Consider the following 18,767-nt stretch of genomic DNA (forward strand, 5'->3'; position numbering starts at 1 on the left):
TGTCTCATGTCTGGCAATGCCCTGCCTGCTTCATCAGTGCAGTGCAATTTTCTTGCACAGAACATGCGGACCTCAGCATAACCTGTCCTGGCCCCCTCTTACTGGGAAGCAGAACAATGGAGGTGCGTGCCCCCCCCCAAGGGACAAAGACGTTACTACCCACCTTTAGGCAGCAATAGTGAAATCAAGCATACTTTGATTCTTTCTTCCTTTATGGCAGTAAGTCCTTAGCGAACCCTTACCTTTTAACTTAAAGAGCGTTGGCGTTGATGCGGAAACCAATAAAAGAGGACATTTATCGTGCAGTTCCACTGGTGACCTCATTGAAATATCACAGTTGCAGCTATAGCAAGCTTTTAAAATCTGCTGCAATAAGTGTGCATAATAATTTATTTAACCTACTGTGATTTCCTAATTAGTTTGGCCTTCTAAATTAACGTGCAGCTTTGAATATGTAAGTGCCCCGTAGATTATAAGATTCATTCACTATTTAACTGGCTGCACTAGTGTTATAGAGAGAGATATTGGTCGTTGTCTGCTTTTCATTTAGTTGTTATGATGTTAAATCAGAACAGGAGCATGACATTAGTTGCAAGTAAACACTAGTGTTGTCTCTTCTCCAAAATGAGTATTTCAGCAATGGTTGGTGTAACAGAAACTTTCTGTTTTGCCTCTGAGGATGGAGACTATTTCATGGTTTTCTCGCGTTGTGCATTGAAGCCCCCAATATCTTTTGCTCGTTCAGGAAATGAATCTAATTGGGTGAACAAGCTCTTAAGGCTACACTTTGCTCAGCTTTAGCCAGAAGATAGCTGTGCATTTGGAGTTATAGGGTCAAGAAAGCAAAGTGGCCCAGAATATTTTATAAAGTTGGGATGCAAAGTACAATTCAGCTAGAAAAATAGTTGCAGGAAAGCGACTATTGTAGTAAAAGTTTCTGCTGTTCCTCCTGACTGAATTACATGTAGTTGTTTTCTGCTGCCAAACTTTAATTCCTTCTGAACAGAGCTTGTGAATGGGATGGTTTGCAATATCTTGGAAGGCATTGAGGGCAGTTCTCTGTTTGTGATTACCTGATAATTGCACCAGACAATGATTAGTTGGATATCTCCAGGAGATTCAAACCCAATTAAAAATATTTAAACTACCAATAATGGCAGTTGGTGATGACTGGGTACATATTTTTCCTATGGGATACTTAGACTAAAGAGTACAGTTGTATGTAGATTAACAGAAGTGGGTTTTGAAATTCAGTGAGGCTTTGTATTACATTTGAAGGTCTCATCTGATTTGTAACAAATCAAACTGGCAATTAAGTTTAAGTGACTTAATGTGAAGGGTTGCAAATGAGCACATCCCAGTGTATTGGGGCCAGTGTGTTCAGCAGAGACTTTTCATTCTTTATTTTTCCTGAGTACTTACCCCACCCCCAAAAATATCAGGAACCAGAAGGTGTCTCTCTGCCTGAGACAAACTAGGTTTGAGAGCAGGGTCGAGCTAGATGTTCCACCAAATTCAGAGTTGCAGATGAAATCAGTACCCTGTGTGTCTAGTTCCACCTGTTTTCCCTGTCTCCATGTGTAGTATCGATATGTGTATTCTCTATACACACAGATCCCAACTGCTAATGTATAAAGATGGATTAGCCAATGTACCACATGGTGAAGTCTTAAGTTCTTGTTACCCCACATTATGGGACAGCAGAGGAGGCACTGCCTTGGGTGGCAACTGCATGTTTGCAGGATTTACCTAACCAGACTTCCACTTGTGCAACAGGGCTTTCCGCCACCACCACTTGCCCCCCCCCCAAGTTGGCTGGGGGTGTTGAGAGAGCTCCCAGAACAGCACACAGGGGAGGGGGATTGTTTCACCTGGCAAACTGCAATGCTGTGCAGACAGTACGGTTGGAAGATTGCAAGGCTGAATTCCACCCAACAAACTCTTGAATGTTTTCAGTGAGCTCATAATCAGCGCTCTAAACGTCAGCAGAAATTCTGTAGTTCTTTCTCTGGTGCTATTACTTGATCTATGCATAACTAAGATCCTGCTTTTCAGCTGCTGGCCTTGCAGTCATGCTTTTTACCACCTAGAGTTCAACCTAATCTGATGCACAAATTTCAGATTACGAAATTCCAATTTACATTCTGTAAATTGAATTCAGTGGAGTTTAAACGTAAAGTCCACCCAAAGGGGTGTGTGCACTCAGTCCCTCCACACCCCACCCTTCTCGCTCAGTCCTGTTTTGCAATTTGGGGTTAGTCCAAAAGATGACTTTTTCAAGATGGTTTTTCATAGGTTTTTACTGTTGGTTGTAGGCAGATTCCTGTTATCCCAGGATATTTTTATCATACCCAACAGTGAGCAAGCCAGTTCTTCTAGGTCCAGTATACTAACACAAAGCTTACATTTTCAGATTAGCTGATTATACATTGTCGGTTACAGAAAAATAGTCTGGAACTTCTTGGAAAATCAATACCCAAGATTTAATCTATAGAGAAGCTCCTCTTTGTGAGCTCTAGATTATGTTTCTTATCATGCAGTCTTGTTGACAGGGATGGTTTTCTGGGCCACTTGGAGACCTATGAAACATATTGCGGGACAAAGTTCTGGTAGGTGCAGGGGGCAAGTTGGAGCCCCCCTTTAGCGATGCTAGTAATCCCTGGCCTGGATGTGAAATACGCAGCTTCATTTTGCTGACTAGTACAAGAAAAGACAAACCTGTGTTGTTAAAAAATGCATCTAAGTATTACAGCTCAGCTAAGTCTTTCCAGCATCTATTGCAAATCAGCTTTCAAAAGTAGTGTGGCACTTTAAGTAGGTTGTTTAAGCACCCTCACCTCTTTCCTCCTGTCCCTCCCATATGCACTTTAAGCTCTGTGGCTGTTACCTGTTACATGCAGGAGGGTTGTCTTAGATGGACAATGGGTAGTGGTGATGTTAACCTTGCCGGCCATTGCTGCCTCCTCTACCTCCAGAGGCAAAGGCATTGTGTGCACCCTTTCCTGTCTCAGCATATCCACACCACTCAATAATGTGAAAGCTAGAACATTGGCATGCAGTGACTTTTGTGAAGTGGGCTAGCCGATTTTTGACTGTTCTCATGAGCTAAGCTGTGGTTTTCAATGATCAGCTGAGCCACAGAACCTAAGCTTTTAAAGAGGGATGGACTAAACTGCCATGGGATCAAAACTATATTGAAATTCTGTAGGTTTTAACTTTTCCACGTGTGTCTCTTCCTGAACTTCTGCCTCTATAATCTGTTCTTGGGTGGATTCTTGCTGAGACAGACTGAAAGCTGGCCCTGTATTGGATGTTATGGGCTAGGGTGCCACCCTCTTGAATGCCACTCCTGCCAAATGAGAGTGCCTGTAAAGTACAGGTGGTTTGGGATGCTGTGCTTCTACCTTGAACCCATGCATTATAGCTATGCATTGTGCATGTTGCCACATCACGAATGAGAGCACCAACGGGATATCTGTCTGAATTGCACAGCACAGATAGATACTTGGTGGCATTTCAAAGGGTGACACTCATGTCCACTTTCTGTGGTCTGGCTTTTGGTGGGATGTGTGGGAATCTTGAGCAAACTGCAGCTCAGAATGGATCACTGTCACTGGTGAATTATCCAATTTGATTCTTCTGCTGCGCCCCACTCCTAAAGTTTTAAATATATAACTCTTCTTTTATTACAGAAATATCCTAATCATGTGTCCCATCCCCCCGTTTAAAAACTAATCAACCACCACCTGGCAGACCCTTTAAAACTATTGCTCTGTGAATCTGAAACACACAAGATATCTGTTGCAGTTCTTGAACTGCTCTTTTTTGGTTGTATTGCATTGCATTGCATTGCATTGCATTGCATTGCATTGCATTGCATTGCATTGCATTGCATTGCATTGCATTGCATTGCAACAGAATTCATACTTCACTTCTCCAACAGGCTGAAATGTGATATAGTTGTTTGACAATAATTGATAGCAGAACAGCCCAATTTATTTTTTATTAGCATTTTCCCCAACCCACATTTGGTGCATCCTTTATTCTCCCATTGATCTCCATGCACATGGAGGAAGAAAACAAAAGGGAGGTAATATGGTCATTATTCTGTGAGTGTGTCTTTTGGTGGTGGTGGTGGTGGTGGGGAGAGTAAAACAACAGTGAAGATAAAGACTTGTACAAACTTATTTAAAGCAGTTTAGCAAAAATAAATAAACTAAAAGCTCTCATTGAACAGCTTTAAAAACAATGTGAATGGAAACTTAGAAACTGGGTTAGGACTCTGAAAAATTCTATAAATGTATACTTGAAATTCTGTTTGTATTTTAAAACAAATGCATTTTCCTCTTTAACACTGTGTAAAAGAAATGTTATGCATGTGAGTGGTTTGAGAATTAAATGGTTTAATACTCATAACTGGAGTGCACTGTCTTTTGTTTGACTGTCTGTCCACAGCCCTGTGTACCACCTCTTCCATTTAACAGTCCCCAAACTAAGGTTTTTTGTTGCCACCCAACTGTCTCGCGAGACAATGGAGTGCACCTCCAGGGGTGAAGTCAAACCGGTATGTTAGCAGCACTGAAGTGACCTCCCCAGTGCACAAGCCTGGGCAGTGTGGATGGAGGTCCTGAGCTGCCCAAATGACAAGATCAGCCTCACTGATGTGGCCCAAAGGAAAGCGGAACAATACTTTTGGCACCAGCTTGGCTTCAGGAGTTGCCAGAAGGAGGCATACAAGGCACCATCCAACCATCTTAGGGACTTCATTCCAGATTTCTGCAGGGTTTACTCCTTAGCCTTTTCTTCTCCCAAAGATGTTCTGCAAGGCAGTGGAGATGGAGGATCAGAGTTTTCCTTCTCTAGATGGACTACCTTCCCGGATTGATGAGCCCTGTCTGCCCCTCACTTCCCTCTACAGCACATGCAGAAACTGCATTCTTGATCATTGGGCCAGCTCTTGGTTTCATCCACCCAATCTGCTGGAGCCTGTCTTTGCATGCAGGGAAGTCCTTAACTTACCAAGATTTAAGACCCATCAGCCACCCTCACCTGGTGAAGTCTGTCAGTCGAAGCTATTCCCAGGCTGTGGCCGCTGTTGCATGCTGACAGCTTGTAGGTACCACAGGTGAGAACTGAGTGCAAGGTGGGGACCAAAGGTGTGCAAACTAGCCCTGAAGGAGCATACCAGAGGCAGTGCCCCTCGCCTAACAACCCACACACCCCAAACTAAGGTTCACTACTCACGCAAAGTCAGTTTTCACATGTCTTTTCAATTTATTGGAGCCCCTCACTGGTCTTCGTGGACAAGCTGAAATCATTCAGCTTCTTCAGCTTTCACAGTGGTAGCTTCGTACATGCCTCATGCCCTTAATCACTCTGTCACCAAGCAAAAAGCTATGTACAGTGGTCCACCAGGAAAGTTGTCAAGTGCAAAACAAAATATGAGTGGTAGGCTGTGTTTGCTTTCTTGGGTCACAAGTTGTACAACCTATCCTTCCTGGTTTTGCCATTGTCCATGGATTGCAGCCCTATAATATCTTTCGCTTCTGTGGCAAAGGCTCTTCCAAAAACCACAGCATGGGCTTTAATGAACAACTAAGATAGCAGCCATCTTCTTCAGCAATTCAAAAATGTTGCTAAAATGGCAACCGCTAAAGAAACGCTCTAAAGCTGTATCCTGTGCACAATTACAAGAATGCAAGGTACATGGAACTAAAGGATTATCACTTCTGAGTAAATATGCATAGAATCAGGCAGCATATACGGAAAGTAGAATTCATTTCAGTTCAAGGTGCAAGTAGGATCTTGAGTGCTCTTCCAGTGCTCTTCAATGCTTCCACTGTTCTTAAGTGGAAATAAATGCACAGATTGCTATATACACCATGGGGCAGGCAGGGTGTTTTTGTTTTGATACCCCATTTGCTATACCTTGTATCTGTGATCAACCTCCATTAATGGGACTTGGGACCTTCATTTTATTAATCAAAGTCAACAAGTTAGAATTCAAATTTGCATAGCCAACTATTTATTCAGTAAAGCTGTCATCATTTGGGAATGGCTTCTAAATAGCTCGCACGCTCTTCCTGGTCTTTAGGAATAGAGTGGCCATGTTATTCGCGGGGGGAGGGATCATTCCCCAATACACGTCTCTTGTGGTGCAGCTAGCCTCTCCAAACATCTGCCATCTTAAAGGTTAAATTAAGGTACCACCAATTAATAAACTACTGTCTCTAAACATAGCTGAAGAGGCAGGTGTGTGTAGTAAGTTGTGAGAAACAAATCTTTGTATCTTCAATTTATTCTTCCAAGACTCGGATTTTCAAAGAAAAAGAAAATGCTGCCAGCCAGGAAGGACAGATGGAAAGAGGAGGACATGAAAGAGGGAAGACACACAAGACACAAGCAGGTGGTGCCTTTGCCTCTGCAAATTGTCCTTCAAGTCTTCCTGTTGTCGAAGGAGGAATTTTTGGGTTGTCTTTGTTTTTGTTTTTATTATGCATTTTTATATATTTGTGTTTTAATATTGTAATTTTATGTCGTGAACTGCCCTGCGGTAAACAATTTTAATAAAAATAATAACAGAATAATAATGATGAAGGCATTTCAGAGTCAAAATGCACAGCTGAGTAAGAATGGGTTTAGTTGTAATTTGAGAACATGTCATATATAAGAGATACAGCAATGATACCTTTTTATTAGCTGTTTCAGAACAGGAGGAGGACCACTGAAAAACAACCTGAAGTGTTAAGAGCAGGGATTGGCTACTCTGCCCAGGAAGAGAATGGCATTGATGGCAACTTCCCGTATGAGCACCATGAAAGGTCTGTTAGCATTGAAGACAAGTTTGTTCAAAGGAAATGAACGGCCTGCGAGCATGACGACTGTGGAAGCAGCTGCCTCGCTGCCTTCTTCATTCACCTGCCGATCAAAGATGCACAGAATTTAGGCCACATGTTTTCAAGAGTAATTGCACTGGAGACCAATAGAAATAAGGGCTTTCTTCTTCCATAATGCCCTATCCCTCGAGAACATAACTAGGGTTGCATGTTTCATTTACTAGCTGGTTAGATTAATCAGCTAAATAGGTGCCCCCCTGATTACTTGGAAAGCAGATTTTGAAATATATACACATGCTGATCAAAAGTATAATGGCAGACTCCAAGTGTCCTGTTTCCCAGGGATGTCTCTGATTTAGAGAAGCCATCCCAGTTTCTGATTTGATCCCGGAATGTCCCACTTTTCCTTAGACTGTCCCTATTTCCACTGGAGAAATGCTGGAGGATATGGAGTTATCTGACCCCGAGCCATCTGAAGGCAATCCTGTATAGGGAAGTTTTTAAATGTTTTATTATGTTTTTATATATGTTGGAGCAATGGGATGCCCCTATTTTCATCGGACAAATGTTGGAAGGTATGTAATCACCATTTTGAGGCATCCGCCCTTTTCTCTTACAATGGTGGAAATGTCTCTCCTAAAATGATACCTGCTACAACACAAATACCTTTGAAATAGCCCCTGTGTGTGAGTGCTGGAGCACCGGCTTACCTCTAGAGAGGCTTTGTGGAATGCTTCAGATACAAAAACATCCCTCCGGGCACCTGAAATTATCCCTGAAAAAGACAAGAATTACAGTAAAATTACAGTATAAATTGAGGGAGTGCAAGCTGCCTATTGGGGAAAAGCAGCCGTCCCAGGAGTTTATGATGTGGCTATTAAGCATTGAGTCTGTGGAGAAATTGCCAGCAAATGGTGAGTGTGTGTGTGTGTGTGTGTGTGTGTGTGTGTGAGAGAGAGAGAGAGAGAGAGAGAGAGCGCACACACACACACGCACCAGCCACATCATGTGATCAATTCTGCAGAGTGGGGCTTACCTGCCCCCCCCTCCAATATTTTATTCAAGTTGGCACCCCTGTGATGGAATATATACACTTCCCACTTATGGCACTGCTCCTCATTGCATGAGAAGCTCTAGGGAGGATGCAAAAGGTGGGAGCCATGTGCTTGTGTGTGTGAGATAGAGAGAGAAAGAGAGAGGGGAAGGAAGGAAGGAAGGAAGGAAGGAAGGAAGGAAGGAAGGAAGGAAGGAAGGAAGGAAGGAAGCTGCAGCAGCTGCATCAGAAACCTGGCTAAAATTGATTGCAGAAGAGAAGGAATACACTAGAAGGCAGAGAGCAGGCTGTAGCTAGAATGCCCTCTAGCATATGGTGATGGACTTCTATCCCCCAATTCAAAGTGGCACAAGATGGGTCTCTGAACTGGACCTTAGAGATTGTATGCATGTTGATGGTCTGAACTGATGGATCATATAAACCAGGTGTGGGGAATCTCTGTCCTCCAGAAGCTGCTGACCTACAACTTGCCATCACCTCTGACTATTGCTAATGCTGGCTGAGGCTGATGGGAGTTGTAGTTCAGCAAAATCGGGGGGGGGGGGGAGACACTCCCCAACACCTGATATAATCAGGAGTTTCAGGGCAAGACTTTCATTTTATCCGCCAGATGCACAAATACACCTGGGGACAGCGGGCTTTCAAAACCAGGGCAAAAAATATAATTGTAAAGAAGTTTGTTTAGTTTTATAATTAGGGTTGTTTTTACCATGTGCTTATTATTTACTTTTTGGTATACATTCTTAGAAAATCTGGAGAGGCTACTTTTATTTTGTCTCTCATGGTAATGAGACCAAGGCTATTCCTGATAAATTGTGTGTGTGGCCTGGGGCAGGGAGGTAGCATATAAGCAAAGTTTTGCATATGATTGTTAAAACTGGATATATTATTTTGAAGTCAATCTTTACTATTTGATGGTTTTGGATCTTTCATGACAGCATCAGCGTGACAACAAGAGAAGTGGTGCCGGTAAATAAAGGGGCACAGAACATATAATTAGTAGTACGTGACTGCAGATCTTAGAGTGACAAGCAGAACATAGAAGCTCCATGAACTTTCTGAGACCAAACACGGGTATGCCAACATATAGAATCATAGAATTGTAGAGTTGGAAGGGACCCCAAGGGTCATCTAGTCCAACCCCCTGCAATGCAGGGATCTCAACTAAAGTATCCATGACAGATGGCCATCCAATCTCTGCTTAAAAACCTCCAAGGAAGGATGTTTTTACCATAAGGAGGTCTAGAAAGTTGTTATGCTTTGAAATAAAATATGAGAATCTTGGGAATCCAAATTGTTAACCTCCAGGATCTTTGAAACGGAATGTGTCTCCCCCCCCCTTATTTTTTAACAGCAAAAACATTTTTTGCCAGGTGTGAGTTTCTATGCATAAAATGTTAGGCTGAGGGTGGTTGATTGGAAGGGCAGAGGGGCATCCTATCCTCTTTCCAAGCACAGGAGCCCTTCAAGACACACCTGGCAGATTGGCGTCTTCCGGTCTGAAGAGATCCGTCAGCCCCATCTGTTGCAGCTTCTCCTTCAGGCTGAAGCTGTCCTCCACACGGAAGCGGGGCAGATGCACTGAGATGGAGACCTCTCTCAGGGCATTCAGCCAGCCTTCCAGCTTCTCGGCTGTCAGCCCCTGTTCCACCTCTGCCAGGGGGGTCTGTGCAAAGGGCAGGATGAGCACCATGGTGATGTCATCTCCTTTGTAGGGCAGCTCCAGGACCTGCACTTTGGAGCTTGCAATAGAGGCGTGCTTGAATGTCGCTTCCTGATACATGGTAGGCACAGGGCAACGCCCAGAACCAGTTCTGTAAAAGGGCTCCACGTTTGTATTTTCGAGCTCGAACTTTGATTTCCAGTGGCCCTGGGTTAATGCATTGAAATAAAAGAGAACAATCAGTCAGAAGCCAGGGTTCTGGACTACCCAGCGCAATTTACTTTGGCCCTGATTTCTCACCAACCCCATCCAGGTTTACTCCCCACAAGGAAATTATTAATCTGGAATAATTACCACACATGGCTCTGTATCACTGAAATGGATAGGTATATACACAAGAGCATCTGAAGATTTGTGGAGGGAAACCCATCTTTGTTAAGACAAGTTCAGAAGTACAGTGGTGGTGTTGTTGTTTAGTCGTTTAGTCGTGTTCGACTCTTCGTGACCCCCTGGACCAGAGCACATCAGGCACTCCTGTCTTCCACTGCCTCCCGCAGTTTGGTCAAACTCATGCTGGTAGCTTTGAGAACACTGTCCAACCATCTTGTCCTCTGTCGTCCCCTTCTCCTTGTGCCCTCCATCTTTCCCAACTTCAGGGTCTTTTCCAGGGAGTCTTCTCTTCTCATGAGGTGGCCAAAGTCTTGGAGCCTCAGCTTCAGGATCTGTCCTTCCAGTGAGCACTCAGGGCTGATTTCCTTCAGAATGGAGAGGTTTGATCTTCTTGCAGCCCATGGGACTCTCAAGAGTCTCCTCCAGCACCAGAATTCAAAAGCATCCATTCTTCGGCGATCAGCCTTCTTTATGGTCCAGCTCTCACTTCCATACATCACTACTGGGAAAACCATAGCTTGAACTATACGGGCCTTAGTTGGCAAGGTGATGTCTCTGCTTTTTAAGATGCTGTCTAGGTTTGCCATCGCCTTTCTCCCAAGGAGCAGGCATTTTTTAATTTCGTGACTGCTGTCACCATCTGCAGTGATCATGGAGCCCAAGAAAGTAAAATCTCTCACTGCCTCCATTTCTTCCCCTTCTATTTGCCTGGAGGTGATGGGACCAGTGGCCATGATCTTCGTTTTTTTGATGTTGAGCTTCAGGCCATATTTTGCGCTCTCCTCTTTCACCCTCATTAAAAGGTTCTTTAATTCCTCCTCACTTTCTGCCATCAAGGTACAGTGGTACCTCAGGTTAATAACTTAATTTGTTCTGGAGGTCCGTTCTTAACCTGAAACTGTTCTTAACCTGAGGTACCACTTTAGTTAACGGGGCCTCCCGCTGCCACCACCACATGATTTCTGTTCTCATCCTGAAGCAAAGTTCTTAACCCGAGGTACTATTTCTGGGTTAGCAGAGTCTGTAACCTGAAGTGTCTGTAATCTGAAGCATCTGTAACCTGAGGTATCACTGTAACTATTTCACGTTGAGATGTCTTGAGCGAGTGCCCATTGACAGGGATCACGACAGAAACAGGCTTCAGATACACAAACTGATGATCTCACTTCCATTCCCACTGATGTTTACAATTATGCCTTGTAAGGTTGGGCAGGCAGTCAGACAATGCTCCCTCACAACTGGCTCCACATCCTCTCTGCAGGCTAGCTATATTCCTGCCATCGGCCTCTCGGTCAGTTTTGTGAAGCCAGCATCATCATGGGGCATGGCTGCGACACGCACCCGGCCGTCAGGAACATAGCTAGGCTTGGTTTCAGAAAATAATTTTCTCCTTCCATCAACAGCCCCTCTCCCCTCTGTGGGCGGGTTTTAGACCACCTTTCATCAGTTCAAGCATGTCACTCTCGTGACCTTTCCATACCTTAAAGTAAATAGTGTTGACTAGTACCAAAACGGTGAGGGCATCAATGCCTCCTTCCGGGATCACATTCTTGATGAGCTTCTCTGTTTTGTTTGCCACCCAGTCATTAATGAGTGCCCGAGATAATTCTGGCTTCTCCTGAAACGTGGGACATAGAAAAGGCTCTATGAAATCTCGCATTCTACCAGACAAAGTTTTCAGATGTTTAATTATTTAATTTGGTTCAAAGCTAATAGAATTTCTCAACCACAGTCCCTCAGTACTATTGTTCAGCACCTACAGTAAAGGACATAATACCTTTCAATAAAGAACTGGAGACAAGACCATCAGCCTATGTGGAAAAAATATGTGGTTGGTCATGTGTCCAGAGTCATGGTTACCAACCAGCCAAAACTATACAGGTCAGTACAAATTGTCCTCTTGGCCAGTTGACAGAATTGGAGGATTAAAAAACCAAGAAAAATGCAGTAGGGGCATAAGTAGCTCTCACATGTGCACTAAGGGAAGCGGCTGTGTTTATAAGTGAATGGCACATGCAGGCCACTGTAAATGAATGCACCTTGCATGGCAACTGTGCTCAAATCACAGCAGTTTCTGACTGCAAGAGAGAATTTCCTTGGTAATAGTTTGCAGTTCTGGAACTCCAAGGGAAATTCAATGGACCCCATTTGTCTTTACCTTCTGTAAAACGAATAGGACCTGCATATGGGTGGGGAGGTAATATCGCTATGCCAACACTAATGAAATAACAGAGTAACACCATAGGGGAGGGGTGGAAGCATATTTTGTGGCATACACTATCTTAAATGCAGTTTATTGATGACTTGTGACAATGTCTGGTTGACATGGAAACTGCTTCAGGGGTGGGGTTACAATCAAGTAGTATGTAAATTTTATGAAACAAATGCATTTTCTAAAATAAACAGAAAAAATCCAGAGAATGACTCTAAGCTAAAGCCCCAAGAGTAAAAACCATAGGTGTGAAAATCTTAATTCACACTGAACAGTTCTCCATAATGTTTTAATTCCATTTTTTCCATCATAACAATTCATTAAGAAAAAGGCAACCCTATATCTTGTCCATAACAGCAGCCAAATCCAGAAGTAAATTAGCACAGAATTAGAAAATATTACCACGGAACCAATCAAGTAAAGTTGCAAAGTGCTGGGAAACGCCGGGCAAAGAGGAGGAGGAAATCAGGTCTGGATGTGAGGCTGGGATGTGAGTCATTTGAGGAGCAAAAGTGAATGTGGAGCGTGGAGGGGGAACTAAGCTCCCAAACAGCAACAAAACAAAACAAAACAAAAACCTGAGTTAACTTCTAGTTTGCATACATCAGTATTCATCCTTCAAGTTCAGAAATGTCTAAGAGAATAATATATTCACACCTCTTAATAGCATCATCACATTTATGACTCACTTTGAAGTTCAAAGGCCAGAGTTTAGCTCCATAAACCACCTCACTAACATTCTGATAGGTTTCATTGAAGCTGAAGGACTTCTCCCCAAAGAGGCGGTTGGCTGACACCAACTCTGATGATTTGTTGGCTTTCTTGTAAAGTCGGCAGTTAAGTTTGGCAAAGAAGAAGTGGATCTGATCTGATGTCTTTTCTGAAATGGTGTCAAACTGAAAAACCTGGAAAAACAGGAAGTAAAGTTCTTAACCCGAGGTACTATTTCAGGGTTAGCGGAGTCTGTAACCTGAAACCTCTGTAACCAGAAGCATCTGTAACCCGAGGTACCACTGTATTTCCAAACGGATGCGTCTGAAGCGGCAGACTTTTTTAGTCTACCATAGCTTATAATGCACTTGGCTACTACTCTGTTTGTTGGGATCCTGGAAGCCTCGACCCAAGTTTGAGGCAAGAACCCCAGCAGAGATTTAACATGGCAAAACATGCAGCAAATGAAAGATGGAAATATAATAGAAAGCTTTAAAAATGTGCCCTTCCAGTGAGTTCCTAAGTATCCCACTTCCCTACCACACAGACAGACCACATGTTTGGGAACTTATAAAATGGTTACATTACAAAACTATTCAAAGGTCAGATTCATGTATTTTTCCATACAGCAGTCAGAAAAAGTTGCACAGGCAATAAAATATTGCTTGATTACAAAATGGTAAAAGTTCCTAAACCATTGGTATAGAAAAAAGCTAGTTTCAGACTGCATTTTTGTTGATAAAGGCATGTGGTTGGAGGGAGCAGCTCAGATCTCCTCACACAACTGATTTCACACGTAGACTGAGACAATGAAAGGCTTGGTTGCCCATTTCCTCCCAAGGTGAGGGGAAGTGGCTTAGGCTAAGCTCTACTTTATGACTTTAACCCAGGCACCCCAACCTTCAGCCCTCCAGATGTTTTGCACTACAATTCCCATCATCCCTGACCACTGGTCCTGTTAGCTAGGGATGATGGGAGTTGTAGGCCCAAACATCTGGAGGGCCGCAGGTTGGGGATGTCTGCTTTAAACCCTTCATGCATTAATTTGACTCAAATATGCTTATATGAGGCTGGTTACTCTACACTGTTTATTCTGCATTCATCCTGATTTCCTGACATTGAGTTTCCACAATGGTCAAACTATGTCTGGTCTTTACTGAGCATTTGTACTGATTTGTTTGTGGGGTAGTTCTATGACAATGGACATTCTGCTTCTGGTGTGTTTACACATCTTTCCTCATCACTTTCCTGATCACAAAATGTCATTTTCTTTCTTAAACTGGATTTGTTGTGCAAGAGAGCCCTTTCATCCACTTTAACTGAACAGCCCTAAAGTTCTGGTATGTACTTGAATTTCTCCAGCAAAATACCAAGAGTCTGGAGGAAGCTTTAGTTTTCAAGATGAAACATGTTATTTGTGGGGGGGGGGAGCACAATTTCCCCTCTGTCCCTTGGGGGAGGGAATCTATGAGGCTGCTCAGCATATGTTGACGGAAGAGACAAGGGAGAGCACCAGGGGCGTAGGAAGGGGGTACAGGGGGTGCGGTCCATCCACCGGGTGGGGCAGCACTGGGAATGACGCATGGGGCTTGTGTCCACCAGGCAGACCCTGTGGGCAGCTTGCCACAGCGCCCCCTTGAGCGGATCACCGCCATGCCCCCATAAGGGGCTTGCCCCACCCCCACTGTTCTGGGTCCTAGAGTAGCTAGCTACGCCCCTGGAGAGCACTGTCCACCTGCAAGTCCTCCTGCACAAGCCCCACTGAGTAACAGCCCTGGAGAGCTCATGGTTTAGAGATATATGGGTCTCCAGGTGGATATGCCAGTTTGCCTGATGTGAACCTGACGTTCCAAACAAATCACAATCCATAGTTACAAGGATGAAAAGCTTGTCTTGTTTTTGGTAACTGAAAGCTTATGATTTTCAGAACTTAAATTTGTATGTACAGATCTAGGAGGTCTGCCTCGGGAGACGCTGGGAAGCCTGCGCTGGTCCACATGGTCTTGGGAGGCGCAGTGCCAGTCCACACAGCCTAGGGGAAGCTGTGGCCTCCTCCTCCTCAGCCAGTGCCAGAGACGTACTTCTGGAAGTCAGCTTCTAGAAGTGCCACAACAGAAGGAGGAAGAGTGACAGGGACAAGGCACGGCCAGAGCATTGGAGCCAAAGCAGGACATTCTGGATTGGGATCAGTAGCCAGGGTGGCTTCTGTCAACCTGAGATGTCCCACTTAAAGCTGTATGACCTTCCAGTGCAGATTTAGGGACACATGAGAGGGGGGAAAGGGGGGGGGAGTCTTGTTGTTTGATGGGCACTTGTTCTGTTTGCACAACTGCCCTATATGCAACATGCTGATCTGTGATATTCTTTATTCATGGTGGCCTATGGTTTTAGATGAGCTTTAAGGGACGCGGGTGGTGCTGTGGGTTAAACCACAGAGCCTAGGGCTTGCTGATCAGAAGGTCGGCGGTTCGAATCCCCGCAACGGAGTGAGCTCCCGTTGCTCGGTCCCTGCTCCTGCCAACCTAGCACTTTGAAAGCGTGTCAGAGTGCAAGTAGATAAATAGGTACCACTTCGGCAGGAAGGTAAACGGCGTTTCCATGCACTGCTCTGGTTCGCCAGAAGCAGCTTAATCATGCTGGCCACATGACCTGGAAGCTGTCTGCGGACAAACACCAGCTCCCTCGGCCAATAAAGTGAGATGAGCTCCGCAACCCCGGAGTTGGTCACAACTGGACCTAATGGTCAGGGGTCCCTTTACCTTTACTTTACTGAACCAATACCTAAAAACCATGTGGAAAGATTAACAACCAAGCATAGAGTGGAAATCGTTGCGTCTTCCGAAAGGAAACACTCCAGTTCAGTCTTATGCAAGAAGGCTGCCCCCACATAACCCTGCCCCCACGTTACCTCCATTAGCTGCTGGAGGGTGTTGCCACAGGCTCCCAGCTTAGTCATGGCAAAGGCTGTGGAGATGCTGAGGGGTGACAAGAAGATGTTCTCATCGGCATTCCTGGAGCTGGTCAGTTTCTTGTAGAAGAGGGCAGCAAAGCGAGAATTGGCCTTGGACAACTCCCAGACACGTGGGTTGGTGGAGCTGGGAAGGTTCTCTTGAACCGGCCCAGAGGCTGCTGCCTCTTGGGCCTTCTTATCTGGGTTGCGGTAGATACACATGGGGTTCACAGGGATATCCTTTGGCTTGGCAGTGCAGACATCCTTCACTAAATGGTGGTGTGGAGTTACAGCAGACAACATACAGGTGAGAAGTAGTAGTGGGAGCTGCATCTTCCTGTAAGCAAGAGGGGGTGGACTAAAGATGAAGAGATCCAGCTTTCTCAAACATAAATGAGCATGCATACAGATAAACCACCTACGGTACTTCCTGCTGAAACAGCCACCCAGGAAGTATCTTAGTGCAGGAAATCAGACAGTAAGCAAAATGGTGCTTATTCCTCAGTGAATGAGTTCAGGAGCAAGACAGATGCAGCAAACTGCATTTTACTCCTGTAATGATGGTGCTGTAATCTAAGAGAGTTTAAAATGCAGAACTGGACATATTCATTTGCTCTTTTAATTGGGATTGGCAATTTTATTTTTTCTTCTTTTGTTCTAATGCATTCAGGATGTAGAAACAATTGTAAAGCATGGAATGCCAGGGGGGAGTGGGGAGAGAAATGTTAATTGCATGCTTCACAACTGAAGTAATACATGTGACTGCCTTGCAGGGGGTTGGACTAGATGAACCTTGGGGTCCCTTCCAACTCTGTTTCTATGATTATCTGAGTGTCTAAAAGCCACCCCTCCCCCCAGTAAGGCCATTAAGTCCAGCGTCTAAAATTACCTGTTTGCCCCAATTGTGCCTTTGAGGCATAATGCAGCCATCATGGCTAGAAGCCAATGACAGTCTTATCTTCCTTGAATCCATCAAATCCCTTTTTTAAAGCCATCAAAATTGGCCAGACCCTTCAATGCTACACTTTGTGGTCACAAATTAAGAGTTTAACTTTGCATTGTATAGCAGAGCACCTTCTTGTGCTTCGCCTTAGTCTTTCACAGTTTCACTGGGTGGCCCAAAGTTATATTATGAGAAGGTGCATGTTGTGGATAAGAGTACCGGTAGTTTTTCTCCATCTTATATACCTGTATCATGTTCCACAATTAATCACCTTTTTTCTGCAGCATACCCAAACAGTTTAGTGCAAAAATTCAAATGGCTGCCCCACTGTGGTAAGGCTTTACTAATAATTGAGGGAACTACCCCTTTGCTGTCTTTTAATAGTACCCCAAACTCCACCACCTGAGGCAGGTGACCTCACCTGGCTGGACTGGCTCTGATTTAAAGAAACCTTCAAGAACTGGGATCTCTTACCTCCTCCTTCCTGGGGCTTTCTCTCCTCTTAAGGCAGCGTGAGCAAATGGCTGGTTTGCTTGCTTTTGGCAAAGTTCACCCCAGTCAGTAAGAGTGTTCCTTCTACTCAGCCAGAGCCAAAACAAGGGGAAAGGGGGTGGGAAGGCCATGGAGGTCAAAGGAGAATGACCAGCTGAAGCAGGTTAAACAAAGAGGGAGGCCAAGCAATGTTTGATCTGAGAGGAGATTTAATGTTCAACTCGATGTGGGAATGTCTGGATATATACTGCACATACGAAACTGCAGATAGACCCAGCAGCACTGGAGAAGCAGCAGCAGGAGAAAGTAGCTCTGTTTTATTTCTTAAAACTATTCTTCGTTCATTTTGTTGAAAACACGCAGTATGAATAAAGCAATGTAATCCTACTCCTTTTTCCTTTTTCCTTTCGCAAGCCAGCCCTCCTCTTTGCAACACATGGCCATTCCTGGTCTTAAAGGTGGCAGCTATGGGATGACAACATCGAGAGGAAGGGAACGCCCAGCCAGCCTGCTTTTAAGAGCACTCACATGAGAAGCATGCCTACCCCCAGAACGGTTTCATAAAAATAAGTCTTGCTTGCACCAGCACCTGCAGATGGCCATGCCGGGGGGGGGCAGCAGGGGAGAGGCCTGGAAGGTGTAGGTGGAATAACCCAATGACTGGGATGGGAAGAAGAGTGGGGAGAGACACGGGGCCTGCCTGCATCATGCATTTCAACTGCTTTAACAGAAGCTCCATCTCCCTGGGAACTCAAAGAGCTCTATTTCTGTTAGGAGGGCTAGGAATCCCCCTCAGGCCCTCAACAAAACTATAGTTCCCAAGACACTTTTTGAAGAGCCTGCAAGGTATGGCACTGTTCTTGGTTTGTGCCTCTGACAGAGTTGGGAGTCTGGATTGTCTTCGGTTGATTTTTGGCTGCATACACTGTTGTGGAGGGTGGGGTGATTAAAAAATCAATCCTCCCATCAGACTGAGAATATCTCCTCACTCACCCAGTTTAAGATATTCCCCCATTCTTCATAAGGGTTTCTTTTCTTTCAACAAAGTAAGAGGCTCAAGTATCTGTCAAACAAAGCTTTCATAATAAAGAAAACTGTCACACAGCAACATGGTGTCTGAGAGAAACTAAAACCACATGATGAGGCAATAATGAGAATTTGTCTCTCTAACTGAACTGAACTGAACACCCCAAGAGAGGGGCCAATTCCACAGCACAACACAAAAGTCCCACCCACCAGATGCCAGACATTATACTATTCAAATTAGGACCCAGTGTTTTCCTTACATACACACCATGCCCTGAATGCATGTGCGTGCGTGTGTGCACACCCACCCAAATTCTGGGCACTGTAGTTTACCTCTCACAGAGTTAAAATTCTCAGCAACCCTTAGCAAACTAGTGCACAGAAATCTGCTTCAAATGTGCTTTAAATGTATAACCCCTTGGCTTGCAGGGCAGCAACTGAAGAAGGAGCAAAAGAGTCTTCTTGTGTGTTTCTTTGTGGTTGATTAGCT

General features: G+C 44.4%; 1 protein-coding gene across 1 annotated transcript; it reads right to left on the reverse strand.

The window, feature by feature from the left end:
- Positions 1-6,623: 6,623 nt before the first annotated feature.
- On the reverse strand, positions 6,624-17,397 carry SERPINC1 (serpin family C member 1). Its single transcript, XM_082229095.1, has 7 exons — positions 17,234-17,397; positions 15,775-16,153; positions 12,845-13,060; positions 11,424-11,561; positions 9,367-9,760; positions 7,547-7,611; positions 6,624-6,918 (listed from the first exon to the last, which is right to left on the reverse strand). Exons 1-7 carry the CDS (start codon positions 17,380-17,382, stop codon positions 6,745-6,747), a joined length of 1,515 nt encoding a protein of 504 aa, XP_082085221.1. The 5' UTR covers positions 17,383-17,397; the 3' UTR covers positions 6,624-6,744.
- Positions 17,398-18,767: the final 1,370 nt, after the last annotated feature.

This window comes from Podarcis vaucheri (genome assembly GCF_965113315.1).
Source record: "Podarcis vaucheri genome assembly, chromosome: 6".
Classification (NCBI taxonomy): domain Eukaryota; kingdom Metazoa; phylum Chordata; class Lepidosauria; order Squamata; family Lacertidae; genus Podarcis; species Podarcis vaucheri.